Source organism: Coptis chinensis, chromosome 1 (genome assembly GCF_015680905.1).
Source record: "Coptis chinensis isolate HL-2020 chromosome 1, ASM1568090v1, whole genome shotgun sequence".
Taxonomy (NCBI): Eukaryota; Viridiplantae; Streptophyta; class Magnoliopsida; order Ranunculales; family Ranunculaceae; genus Coptis; species Coptis chinensis.
Window position 1 is genome coordinate 1,954,646 of NC_141456.1, and position 13,738 is coordinate 1,968,383.

The 13,738-nt window shown below is 36.1% G+C and overlaps 2 protein-coding genes across 2 annotated transcripts; both read right to left on the bottom strand.

Moving 5' to 3' along the window:
- Window positions 1-319: 319 nt before the first annotated feature.
- LOC147521200 (autophagy protein 5-like) lies at window positions 320-6,478 on the bottom strand. The gene is made up of 8 exons (XM_086596859.1): window positions 6,271-6,478; window positions 6,065-6,189; window positions 5,920-5,986; window positions 4,843-4,932; window positions 3,796-3,883; window positions 2,413-2,550; window positions 1,263-1,394; window positions 320-849 (listed from the first exon to the last, which is right to left on the bottom strand). The coding sequence occupies exons 1-8, from the start codon at window positions 6,379-6,381 to the stop codon at window positions 524-526; spliced, it is 1,077 nt and encodes a 358-aa protein (XP_086452985.1). The 5' UTR covers window positions 6,382-6,478; the 3' UTR covers window positions 320-523.
- An 859-nt stretch (window positions 6,479-7,337) lies between these two features.
- LOC147521201 (uncharacterized) lies at window positions 7,338-11,248 on the bottom strand. Its single transcript, XM_086597053.1, has 7 exons — window positions 10,998-11,248; window positions 10,820-10,918; window positions 10,016-10,343; window positions 8,867-9,001; window positions 8,184-8,266; window positions 7,845-7,950; window positions 7,338-7,737 (listed from the first exon to the last, which is right to left on the bottom strand). Exons 1-7 carry the CDS (start codon window positions 11,132-11,134, stop codon window positions 7,612-7,614), a joined length of 1,014 nt encoding a protein of 337 aa, XP_086453179.1. The 5' UTR covers window positions 11,135-11,248; the 3' UTR covers window positions 7,338-7,611.
- Between the last annotated feature and the right edge of the window lie 2,490 nt (window positions 11,249-13,738).

The window sequence follows — 13,738 nt, forward strand, 5'->3', positions numbered from 1 at the left end:
AGTCCCGAGTCCAGACTCATGCATCTTAACTTCCTTTACTATAAAGTGGCTGATTAAGCTTAATCGAATCTGTTCATAAATCAAATTTGCTATAAGCACGTAGGAAACTAAAACTGTTCTAAGGAACTAACTTCCAAAAACCAATAAGGAAGTTTGCGTTAACGATTTTCGAAATTCAAATAGATCACTACAGTGTAAAACAAGGACAATGCTCAGGTAAAGCAAGGATGATTCTTGAGATTGTTCCGAGATGTCTTGTGATTGGACTTGTAATGTTACTTAAGTCATCATACTAATCCTTCGACCTAGTCACTCTGCAGGAAAGAAATTCATTGCTTTTTGCATATCGTCTAATTTTGTGCCATTCCAAAGCAGTGAAGTGTATGATTTCTATACCACTGTACAACCGAACAATCTGTACATTTTTCCACATCAAATGTAATATGATAGTGGAGTTAGTATCGTGAAAAATTAAACAATATACCAGATTCCTTGGATGACGAAACATACTGAAGTGGGACTGTCACCAAATCTTGTCCGGATCTTGCGCAACTCGAATACAAACACAGATATGAAGATAGTATTCAGGATTCATCAAGTTGCTGACCACCCAACTGAAGGGAATGTCCCATTTGGGTTCAATTCCTTGAATACGTATGAGCTTAATTTCACTCGGTTCCGTGCTAGCACTACCAAGGTTCTCTGGATCTTTGTTAGACAAAGTACTCTCTGGCGATTTTGCACCATCCTCTAGTTCAATTCTTGACATCTCTTCATCAATTGAAGGCTCATCTTCAAAGCATTCAGGCAGTAGAGTTTTAATGGCATCAGATAAAGTAAAGATTTTACCTGCAGGACACAGCAGCACTTGGTATTAGATGATCTAACTAACATACGTAAGTACATGATACATAGGCCAATGACAAAGTAAGCCGACACCTTTCTATTGCATATAATCAAAAAAGTTATATTCACTAATCACTCTCAACTAGTCAGGAAACAGAAACGTAGACTGTTTGGTTTAAACGTTCATCCCATGCTTTTAGAAAAATCCATAGAAAATAGGATTAGTTAGGGATAACACCCCCCCCCCCAGTTGCAAGATCCAATGGCTACGAGATAAAGTTTCTTTTTCACGTGAAGAAGCATTACCGTTGGATCTTGCAAATTGGGGGGGGGGAGGAATTATAAATAAAAAATATATGCTGCAAGTTAAATTTGTTCACACAATAGCATTTAAATGACAAAGAACATGAACTTACCTTCATCCTTGTGCATCTCCACAGGTCTGTTTAAGTAGGAGATTCTGTCCCAACTGTCAATGTGGGGTACATCTTCTAAATCATCTACATCCTCCTCAATACTCCGGATGTACAATCGAACAGGAATTCTGCCTGACCAGACCCCAAATAATAAAAGAACTGAAAAGCAGAAAGGAGAGAAAAAAAACTCCCAAGCAATTGCCATGTGAAATTTTGTAGAGGTTGGGAAAGGGGGGACTAAGCAGCTCAAAAAATTGAAAGCAACAAGTTACTGTGGAATTCTAAATGAAAAAAAAAATGAACAATAGCAAATGGCCCTATTATCTCAGCAGTGATAAAATATAACCATACAGTAGCCACAAATTATCAAAGTTCGAAGGTATAGAATTGTTCAACTGCCACAATGACTACAGAACTACTGTCATATGCTTTGGGGATGACAAATGTTGCAGCTAAAGTACGAAATCAAGTTAGAGAACCATCACAAAAAATATAACTTAAAATGAATAGATAGTGAAACCTGAATACAATGCACTTAAAAGCATATATGTAACAGAGTTTCAAAGGAAAGTAAGAGGGTTATGATTTTCTAAATAGGCCATCCGAATTGCGTCTGTATTATTGTCTTTATGTGTGTAATATGCAGGAAATGCATGACAAACAAATTAACCAAGACATATCAGATTTGTCATTTTGAACATATCAAAATGAGGTGGCAGTCCTGGAGGCATGTTTGTCAGTCCTGGAGGGTTCACATGTTTGGTTATGTAACCATTAACAAGATTCAACATATCTGGGCATGCTCCTACTATTTAACAATTCGTGTCATGGAAACTAAGGTATGATCTGTAGAAAATGGTAAGTTAGAATCTAATAAACTTTTGTTATTTTCAAGATCATGTTTCCTTTATCTACTTCAAGTAACAAGTAAAAAAACTACGATATCTTCATAGATAAAATATATCAATTTTCTTATTACCAACGTTTATATGACCTCCATATATAGGTGTACTGATAAAAGAAGCAATCAGCTATAAGAAAAGACCATACAAGTGAAAAATATGGCAAACCAACACTGCAAATGTATGTCAAAGCATGCCATAAATTATGTTAACACGTGATGTTCACTCCTTGGGGGAGAGTAAAGAACCTGTTCGGCCTGGTCCAGAAAAATCTGTCTCACTAGAAGATTGTTGATGATGGTGAGAAATCACTTTTGTTGCAGACTCTTCTCCAACTGCTCCAAGCTTGAGCTTGGAGGAAATCCGAAGGTTTCCTTCCATGTTTCCTGGATGTAAAAACTTGTGTTAGATAACAGTGTTGTCCACATGAATCCTTTTCATACTGCTAGATGCAAAAGTCATGTAGATAACATATTTGTAGATCATTCAAATAGAAATTTAACTTGTATGACCAATGTGTAATTAGTCCTTATATTGCATGGGAAAAGGAGAATGTACAGAAACACAAACTTGAGTCAAAACAAATGCAAGACAGTTTTTTTAAAAAGTTTACAGTTTAATTGTTTGCTATTCAGTGTCTTTCAATAGTTAACAAGGACACTCGTTCTCAACGTATTTGTTGTGTCAGAGTCCATGACAGTGTGTTGCACATGTGTCAAACACAGACAGAAACATTCTATATCTAAGTTACATTGACACGGGCACGTGTGTCGGTGTCCGACACGGATACGGGGTGTCGGATACGGCGAGCTGTTGGAGATCGACACGGGGACACGGCCCATGTAAGAAAAGCCCAATAAAAATTAAGCCTATTTGCAATGTTTAGTTAGACATAAAACACAGCCCATATAAGAGAAACCTAATAAAAATTAAGCCTATTTGCAATGTTTAGTTAGACATAAAATACGGCCCAAGTAAGAGAAGCCCAGTAAATTGTTTTGTATACAAGCCCAAGTTTTGAACAGGCATACAGGTCCAATGTTTAGTTAGACTTTTAGTCATTACCCAATATATCCACCTCAAACACAAACCCTAGATCTAGATCTGCAACAAGAACTCAGCCGCCACCACCTCAAAAGTCAAGAGGAATAAATAAGACGAAGCTAAAACAGGTAATCCACTAACTCTTCTTCTAATCTTCTTCTTCTTTTCTTTCTTTATTTCTTTATTTCTTTTTCTATTGTTTTCAATTTTTTCTTCTTCTCTTCTAAATCTGCCGAATTTTGCCGTTTTTAGGTGTGTCAACACGCGTATCCGTGTCGACACACATTTTTTTTCAAAAGTGTCGTGTCCATGTAACCTAGTTCTATATGTAATGTGTATTAAGGTTTTAGGCCCTACCTTATCAAACAATTAGTACACACGTCATTCAACATTAGTGGTATCCGTAATTTTCGTTACATAGCAGATCACAGACTACAAAACAACAAAACAAAAGAGAAAAATAAAAAATGTACATACATTTCCCACCGAAATGCCTTTAATTTTTTAAGCATTTCCTTGTACGAGCAAACTATACATACATGAACTTCTCAACAAGTCATGATCCACTAAGCAGGCATGCGGCTTACCATTGCTGAAAGATCTCCACAGCTCCAACTGATCAGGCTGAGACATGTTCATGACATTCTTGCAATTTCCATTGATTATATATGCTGCCTGCATACAAAATTAAATGTCAACCACATTTCTGAATTCCAAGTTAAACGGGGAAAGATAAACAACTTAGTTAAGCATGTGATGAAACGAGCTAAGCCTTGAAAAATAATAAACCATATGAACTGTAGGCATAACAGTTTGCTGAAAACTAACACTAATATTCAAATAGTTGTCTTGGTTTCATGCAAATGGTTTACTCCTCAACACCTCAAATCACACTAAACTATTTTGTTCAATATACAGACATTCTAGCTTCTCTTGAAGATAAGAGGACGCAAAAACTAAACAAAGATGCTCAGGATATGAAACAAATTTCCACACATCACTCCCAATACATAACTCAAACTACCTAAAAAGACCCTACCCAAGAATGAGGGAGTCCAGGGACCAACCTTCAATGCCTAAAGAAGGAAATGCACCAAATTTCTAAAACAAAATAATCTTAATAACAAGAAGTCAAAAAATTAAAACATAATAATCATATTTTTTTTTTTTTACCTTACTGATATGAGTACATGACACAAATTGAAAATTTGGTCATATATACCCAATTATTTCAACAATGTTTATCACTAGACGATCAAAGTTGGTTTCACAAGAAATAGAGAACGGTCCCAGTTAAATTCTCAAGAGAATGGTCAGATTAAAGTAACTCTCCTCCTAGTGAAATTCTAATTTTCTTTTTCTCCGTTTTCTTTACCTATCTTTCTCTAGGTAAGATTTGAGATAACTTCTGATGCAATGACCTGTTTGGCATGATTTCCAAAATGTGTCTGCATAACAACCTCCACCTGATTTTAACATGTCGAAACCAGCTAACAGGAAGTACATAATAATCCATGTATTTTGTTAATATTTTATGATTTTTCAATGAGAATATGCATGGTTTTCCAAATTACAAAGACTACAAGCATACTGAAAGTTTGAAACAAACCAGTTTAAAATAATTATATTCTGACCTCCTTCAATGAATTTATGAAGCTCCACTTCACACTTTCTTCGCCTTCACAGGGACTTAAAAGGTCTCCAGGGTATCCTCTAAAATGCACCTGTAGGATCCATACTGGGTCAGACTGAGAGGAAAGAAGACGTTGACTAAAAGCATATTAGCTAGCTATGATAAGCTCGTACCAAAACTTAGGTAATTATTTATCTCACGATTCTTGTAACCGATGTTTGAAAATATCCATATCAGTCAAAATATCAAGTTTCCAATCAAACAATGTACACAACTGGTATATGACTATATTCAATACCTTGGTTGGCCAAGGTTTAGGGTGGGGTGTGTATCAATATAACAAAATGCTGAGCAGACCAAAATACCTTATTCATCCACTGATATTTCAGTGATGGTATGATGAGTTATTTAACAACTTTTCTAATACTCTTCAGACAGTTTGTCCTATTTTCCGTTTATCTTTATTATTCTATATATACATGCAGTATGTGTAACAAAGTTTCCATATGGAAGGTTTCCTAGCCAAAGTAGGAAGCCAGATTTTGGTAACTGTTAACTGGTAGATACCACAATCTTCTTGAAACATTGCTGCATTTCGTCTCAGACTCTCAGGTGGACGAAGAAACAAATAAACTGGGAATCTTCTGGATATTTCAGAATATGCTTACAAGCAAACACACCCAAGCAAAAACTATCAACTTCATAAATATAACTATGAAGAGATAAAAAATCAGACTGGAGAAAGCTCTTCTAATCTTCTAATTTTTTTAAAGTAGAAACGCAAGTACTGAGATGGCAATAAGCGAACGGAATCTATATAGAGACTGCTTCTCTTCATCGACTAAACTTATTGTTGAAGACCATCTAAGTATTCAAGACAAAAAAATTCTCTTCTTGTGCTGATTGATGAATAACTTTTTATTTCATAAACTGCTTAATTTTCTTTCTTCAACATATACATTTTTTACTTTACAGAGTATATAAAAGAACAGAAAAAGACACAGCAGTAAAAGAAAAGAAGATGGCACTATTGCAAATGCTCATCGAGATACTAAACAAAATAGGCTTAACATCCTACCGTTAGATTCCAAGGCCGTTCTGGTCCCATACAGAGAAGATCAAAAAGAACTCCTGTCGGTATATACCTGCAAGGAGGAAAGGGCAGGAATGTAAAACACTGTTAGACATATGGGTTCATGGAGCAAAGAGAGAAAGTAATATACCATTTCAAGGGCAAGCCTTTGTAGTCGAACCAAACAGTATCTGAGCCAGGAGGAAGTGTGCTACTGAAATAAGGCTTTATAAGAGGGACTAACAATGGCAAGTATCCAATCCGAGGTGCCAAAATCTGAACAAAAAACAAAACATGAAAAAGTACAAATCCCGATATAATATTAGTTTATGGCAATGATCAAGTAAGGTTACTTACCAGTGCGGGTGGTGGAGAAGGGAGTGTGGTGATTTCGGATTCGTGGAGATGGATCTGAAGCGGTATCGCTCCTTCCCATACGTACTTTTGCGCCTCCGTGCCCACCCCCATCTTCTTCTCAATCTCTGCTCTTTTAATAAGCCACTTCCTCTTTTTCGTCTTTTCTACTCTTTTAAAGTCTCTGTTGCTTCTCACTTCTCAACCCGTCAACCGGCCCTGCCTTTTTAACAACACTTCAGTCTATACGCGTTATGGGCTCAAATTAACGAGACCAGCCCAACCGCCGTTTATTTTGGGCCAATGTTTTAATAAGTGTTCCCAAGGCGTACGCCCTCAACTCCATCGCTACAGACTTTAAGAAGAGATAGCAGTGGGGCCGTGAGCGGAGAATTGGAAGAGAGTGGAGAGTAGAGAAGAAGAGATTGAAAAGTGGAGAAGAAAAGCGAAAGGGAGACGAACAGAAGAAATGAGGACAAAGAGACAGAAACCAACCAAATACATTTTGGTCACATATTTCTCTCGCCGGAGAGCGTTTGTCCGGCCACTTGATTATCTTAGTATCTTCTTTAAGCGTGGGGGGGTGGTGGAGTGGGAGAGGAAGATGGAGGAGTGGAGATGGAGAAGGAGAGGGAGAGGAAAAGGGAGAGAGAGAGAGACAAAAGAAAAAAAGCGTAAGGAAGAGATGAGAGATGAGACAGACATTTAAACCAACCAAGTTGGTTTTTGTCTGCATAACCCCCCCTTCTCCCAAAATGTTCGCTCCGCTCACGGATAACAACTAGCCCATCTTTTATCATTTTGGGAGTGTTTCAACTTTTTAACATGCAAAACAATGTGTAACTATTAACTCTTCTCGGTATGAAACTATGAACAAATCTCTCAACTAATTTATCAATAAATTATTGTCTATAATGTTGTATCACATTGTTCACTTTATCATTTTTTTTTTTGGAATACTTTTAATTTGAACGACTTAGAACTTTATATTTATAGAAAATAGGAATCGTGAGGAATTGTAATAATTGACATTCAGTTGAAAAATATTGTACTAAACTGAGATTATGAAGTATGAACCAGTCTCAATTTCAATCAATTTATATCACTTTCTTTCTGTTTTTGCTTTCTGATCGTTCATGGTCATTACATTCTCAGGATTATTAAAATTTGAATGACGGACATAGATCATAATCTGTGCAACTGTGCTCATCCCATTCCTTGTCCACATAGTTGTATGCCTGCAGCTGGAAGATGGGCAACTGACTCCCCTTTGGCTCCCCATGCAGTGACAACAGCACAGAGGTAAGCTAGAAATTAACAAAATGTAGCGGTACAATAACTAATTTAGGTATCCTGCACTAAGAGTGATCCGTTAATGTCGGAGCTTTGAAATGGAACTTTCCAACGTTCAAATTCAGTAGAACTTAGCATGAAGGAGCTCGCATGTTGATGTCCACCTCCTCCAAATGCCTGCATGAAATTTTCACTCAATATGTTTTACAGACTCCACTAAGCAGATATCTGTTATTGAATACATGCAGTCAACGCTCACAAATCAACAGGAATGAGGATTAAACCTGAGATATAGGTGTTGTGTCTTCACTGCCCACACTTCTGACACTTATTTTTAGTAATTTATCATTTTCTAGCTCAGGAACTCTGTATACAACAGCTCCAATACCCCTGGGATTCAAATTTATTTATACAATTAGTACAAATAAATGATACTAGACTACAAATATGTTATAAACTGGAAAAAAAACAATTTACAAGTCATAAGTAGTACATATGGCGCATGTGAAGATTGCAGACAGATAAGAACTTAGATTTATAATAATTGCAACAACTAAACATCTAACTGTAAAGGTTTTTAATTCCTAACCAAATGTTAAGTTAAATAAAATTATATACCAGACCTCAAATTTTGATCATGACTCTTGTTAGCCAACTGGTGTCCGAGCTCACTCCGCAGTTCTAAAAGAGAGTCTGCATTGACGGCCTATACATGGTAGATAGCCAAAACACAGATTATAAAACTCATAGCAACAGCAACAGCAACAGCAACAGCAAATAAAATAAAGCTGAAAGTGGGTTTGCATAAACATGGAATAGACATAGTTTTCTTGTGCATGCAACGACAGTTAGAATACAATAAAATGGCTGTCCTGGAAATTGGGAATTACTCTACCTTAAGATGTGAAAGAATATTAGTGAATTAACTCCATAATATGCACAGAACATGATACAAATATACAAAAACAGATTCCAAAATGTGTCTCCATCAGCAAAAAAGAGACAAAAGACTTGATCTATTTCAAAGGGTAAATATGGGTATTTTCATTTTGGGTTCTCGGAGTTCAGAAAATCGCATCTGTTTTTTATATAATTGGGTACTGCAAGTGTAGAGACTAGAGACATTTAGTATAGTAGTCCCACCTGGGACAGTTAAAGCCTTGCATAGTGCTATACAAGTTCTCGGGGCCGCTCCAGTCATTACCAATTGGTTTTGAGTAGGATGCTCCAAGTTGAAGCATAAGAGTTGTGGCAAAATAGACATATGAGAACTGTGCAGAGAACAAGAAAAGAAAGATGTGCATACCAGGCAATAACCGTACAGTCCACCCCCTAATGCAATTTTGTAAGACTGATTGAGAACTTCGTTGATTGAGTTCTGCTTACGTGATAAGCTTGAGATGCCTTGACTGATGACTGACTGAGGATCTAACGCCAATAACTGTTCAATCACAAGAAATCCCTCTCACACATTATGACAACTTGAATGTATTTATATTAGCGAATGATAACATTTTATCTTTGTTATAGCAGTAAGTACGCTGAAAATCAGCAATGCATAGTAAATGAGAGCTGCAGTAACTCGTGTAGAAAAACGTGTAGAAAAACAACAAAAACGAGCATCAGAAAGAGGCTACTATTTGGAATATTAGGATGCAACAAGCATCATCAGTTCATCACTTTAGAGATTGAAGCCCAGCACCACCATGGCTGCTGATGCTATTGGATCTCATATATAGTCGACTCTAAGATGCATTTCAAATCAAGCGATTACTTTTATTAGTCTTTTCTAACAACCACAGAAAGAGTTAAACAAAGGGTATTTAGGAAACCAAGGTGAAATGAGTTCACATTAAGATTTGGAACAGTTATCACAAACCAAAAAAAAAGAATGAGATGACATATACCACGGAAATCTTCAACACAGTCCTCTTAGACTGAATCTATTATATTATTAGGTTGAGTTGATCACAGAAGATGGGATATGCAGCAAAGATACTTATGATTAACTTCAGAGTCTTCAATTCTAAATACAATCATATTTCTGGTTAATCTGTATTTTATTATCCATAAGAATTTCCTCCACATCATATATCGATCATACAGAGGAAACCAAGCATTATATTCCTATTGCTGGAGCACTGTTTAATTGCCTTGCCCAAGGCTTTGAAATAAGCATACTGCAAGTCATGCTCAAAAATTCCTTACCAAATCCAACATTCCAACCCAAGCTTTGCATGGTATCAGTGCAAACCTGAGCCGTGTAAAATGAAGTCTACTGAGCTCAGCTCACACCCATCAAAGTTGCAGACTAGTACAAGAATAACGAGTATCAGCTTTAGTGAACGAGGTTATCATCCCATGTTTTACCCTAAAAGTTGCATTCATTCATAATAAGCAGATATGTTTAAATTATTCTCACGAGAAAAGCGAAGTTTATGATTGATGCGCGTACCTGCTCAAACAAATCCGGGTTTGATCTCACATTGAATTCAATATTTAAATCCTTCATTCCACTACTGAAAGCTTTACTGTTTTGAAGAGCCCACCTCCATAAATCTCCATCTTCAATGTATTTGAAAAGCTGGTTGACCTGCTCGCGTTTATCCCTGGGCACCAGCTCAGAACCAAAGCCTTTACTTGTGTGTTTTTCCTTGAAGTAGTCATAAGCAATGGTTGCCCCACTCCGCTCCATATCAATTATTCTTGTTACATTCTCGCTGATGGACGTTTGCCCACTGAACATCTCAAGCGCAGTCTTGTGATGGTCTAAAATGATGACGCTGGAAACAAAAGAATAATAGAAATAAAACAATCAAGACAATGCATGTAGGATCAACATTTTCCAACTTTAGTACTTGACATTATATCTGGAGTCCAATAAGAACCTCAGATGCTAAATAAAATTGAAACTTATATTCCAGCAACCAGAATGTGTGGTTCGGAGTACCATATCAAGAGATTACAACTATTCCATTACTCATCAATCATAACCAAATACCAAAAATTAAGCAACGGAAGACGTTAAAATAATGCTTAAATATTAAATATTATCCTTTTCCCCACTTTTCATTACAAACTCCAATTACATTTTATTCTATGCTCGTCTGTTGTTTTTCGGTTGTTCGAAGATCTCTTGTTTTTCACAAACCAAGTTGTCTAATTCACCATTTTCCTTCCAAATATAAAACTGATGACAATCTATTAACAATTTTAATACTAAATAACATAATTGAATAGAATGGTGAAGAAAAAACACCTCTTTACTAGAGAAGAAATTTTCCCAACAAAACCAGAAGGACCAACAAAGTCCAGCATATAGACTTCTTCTATGTCATCAAATGGAAGATCTTCAGGCCTGTGTGCATAGAAATTTTCATATAAAAATGAAAACTTTGAAAAGAGTGCAAAACAGAGAATGTGAAGAGATAGATTACTTGATTGGGTCATAAACAGTGTTGGGGAAGAAGAGAACAGGATGAGAAGATGCAGAGAAGTAGAGGTGTGCTGCTAAGGCTGCGAATGCTCCGTCTGGGCATGGATAGTGGTATAGAACTGCTGCTGCTCTCTTCATCTTCTGTGTTGTGTGAAAAAGGGATTCCTCTGTTTCTGTGCAAACCCAAAAATGTTGATGATCTTCCAAATAGCATTATATATATAATTTATAATAAGCAGACTACTCCACTACCTATGTTGCATACTGCGATTCGGTTATATCTCAAAAAATAGGACGTGGACGCGGCAAACTAAATTAAATGTATCAATATTCATAAATTCAAAACTATTGAAAACTAAATTAAATGTATCAACATTCATAAATTCAAAACTATTAAAGATAAATAGCAATAAAATTAAGTTTAATATTTCTTAATCAAATTTTAAAAACATGTTATAAGTATTAACAAAACAAAAAAAATGAAAAAATTGAGTTTTTTAATATTATTTTGATTTATTTTTTATTTTTTTAGGTCAAAATCCGCGATCGACCATGTTTGATGTTCTGTCCTGGGTCTTAACTTAACCGTCGATTTAGTTATTTGCGTCTTGACCGCGTCGTCGACGCCGGCGTGTCACGCTTGAGACACATCCTATTACGAGGTGCATCCGTGCTTTAGAGTCCACTGCAATCAGAACTCACAACTCACAAAAGTCCCAACTTCCATGCCGACACTACAAAGCCAACTGGGTCGGCATGTTGATGTTGTAAATATCGTACTATATTAGAAAAATGAGGGGTATGAGGAATAGGAAAAATTGTGGTGTCCGTCACAAGGGCATTTTGGTCTTTTCACTATCTAAAATTATTAGTATACTGCAATGCAGTGGGGGCGTGAGCGTATGCTATGGTTATTCAACAAATTCACTCACCTAGTTCCAAATTTCCAGAGGAAACAAACATAGCCTTCAAGGTGAACCCCATTGAACTTTTAAGAAAAAAGAGTTAAAAAATTAGCTAAATGGACAATGATGTTGATTAGGTTAAACTTAAGTGTTTGATAGTTTTTTTTTTTCAACCTCATTGTATTATAGGTTGTTGCTCACAAGCTAAGTAACTAGGTGTAGAGCGCAATGCCATCTAGGTACAACCACTAGGCCTTGACCACCCTAGCTATTGGACACTTACAATACCTTAAAACAAAACTGTATTAAGATTTCACGGGGAAGAGGTATGTAATTTGATTCGTATGTTGTTTTAGAAACATACCAGAAACCTACATAGAAACTTGCAACAAAGACGACTAGTGCCAAGAGTGATATGCATAGGCAGCGTAGAAGTACGAAAACCTACATAGAAATATTTATATAAAATCATTATCTTAAGACTAAATGACACAATAGAAATGCTCGGCCAATTAAGAACTACACTTGTGGAAATCAGGAAACGTTTCTTACAAGTGACATTCTAAGAGCTTGATGTTCCTCTCCACAAACTTCATAAGCATATGCTTTTGAATGTATGTCGAAAAAGGGTGGGCCACCACATATTGTATATGTTGCAGGGAAATAACTAAATATTATAGGTTTTTATAGTGAGAAGTCAACACATATTTCTCAGCCACTTAGTCTCACACAAATATATACCTTAGAGATCTTTATCACCACAACTCATTACGTAGGAACAAACCCAATATATATTAGGTTATCGAAAAAAAAAACCCTGATATATATGTTTTCTGAATGTCCATAAAAATATAATTGGATTGAGAATAACCAATAGAGATTGGAGTCGTAATAAAAATAGTAAGAAACATGTGATCGCAAAAAACAAAATCAAGTTTATCTAAAGTTTCAAGCTCTCTTCAGAGTCGATTGTTCATTATAATCCAACCCTGACCCTATTGATTGAAAAAAGTACAACACAATTGATTAACAAATTGACACAATTTAGAGGAGAGAGAAAACTTTACTTGATGATTCAGGCTCTTCGTGCAGTGTTGAAACTTGAAACTTAAGAGAAAGGAAATGTGTTGGGACCTGCTATCGAGACGAGAGTGAGGAGAACGAGAGAGAGAGAGAGAGATAGAGGAGTTGAGACTTGAGAGAGGAGAGTTTTGGCGGAGAGAAAAGTAGACATAAACCAACCAAACAACATTTTGGACTATATACCTCTCATCGGCCCAGTTAGTTTGCTCTGCTCACTTGATTATCTCTACGGATCTCGAACATTCCTCTATCCACTTTCACTGTATCTTCAATTAGGATTAAAAATCAATCCATTTCTCATATGACATAATTAGGCATCAAACCAATTAGAAACTCAAACATTATGGTGTTCTCAATAAGTTTTTCAAGGGGTATCCAATTCCACCATTGTTTTCGAAGGTAAGTTTGGTTTTTACAATTTGCAAACTTTGTTTATTTTTATTTTTATTGGCAAGTATGTGTTTAAATGAGATAAGTGAGTAGAAAAAACAAAACATAATGTGTGGCCGAGTCTCTTTTAAACTCCATAGTGTGCAAATGGGGGATTTGAAATTGAGACCTATTCACTTAAAGGTTTTACCAACTAAACTAGCTAGCACTTACTGTCTCTGTGAAAATTTTTAGCGGCAAGAGTGGCTCGTAAATACTAAAGTGGTTTGAAATTTCAAATTTAATCCATGTCAAAATAAAATATAACTTATTTAGTTCGACATAAATCAAAGTCGAAATGTTACTAGGTGATAAACAAGATCAA

Coding starts and splice junctions, on each gene's coding strand:
- LOC147521200 (XM_086596859.1), bottom strand. CDS start 6,381: ATGGGGGTGGGCACGGAGGCGCAAAAGTACGTATGGGAAGGAGCGATA. Junction 5,987..6,064: donor AAAGGCTTGCCCTTGAAATG/GTATATTACTTT, acceptor TCCTCCTTGCAG/GTATATACCGACAGGAGTTC. Junction 1,395..2,412: donor TTCTGGACCAGGCCGAACAG/GTTCTTTACTCT, acceptor GGGTCTGGTCAG/GCAGAATTCCTGTTCGATTG.
- LOC147521201 (XM_086597053.1), bottom strand. CDS start 11,134: ATGAAGAGAGCAGCAGCAGTTCTATACCACTATCCATGCCCAGACGGA. Junction 9,002..10,015: donor ACCCGGATTTGTTTGAGCAG/GTACGCGCATCA, acceptor GTGATTGAACAG/TTATTGGCGTTAGATCCTCA. Junction 7,951..8,183: donor AGTCATGATCAAAATTTGAG/GTCTGGTATATA, acceptor TTTGAATCCCAG/GGGTATTGGAGCTGTTGTAT.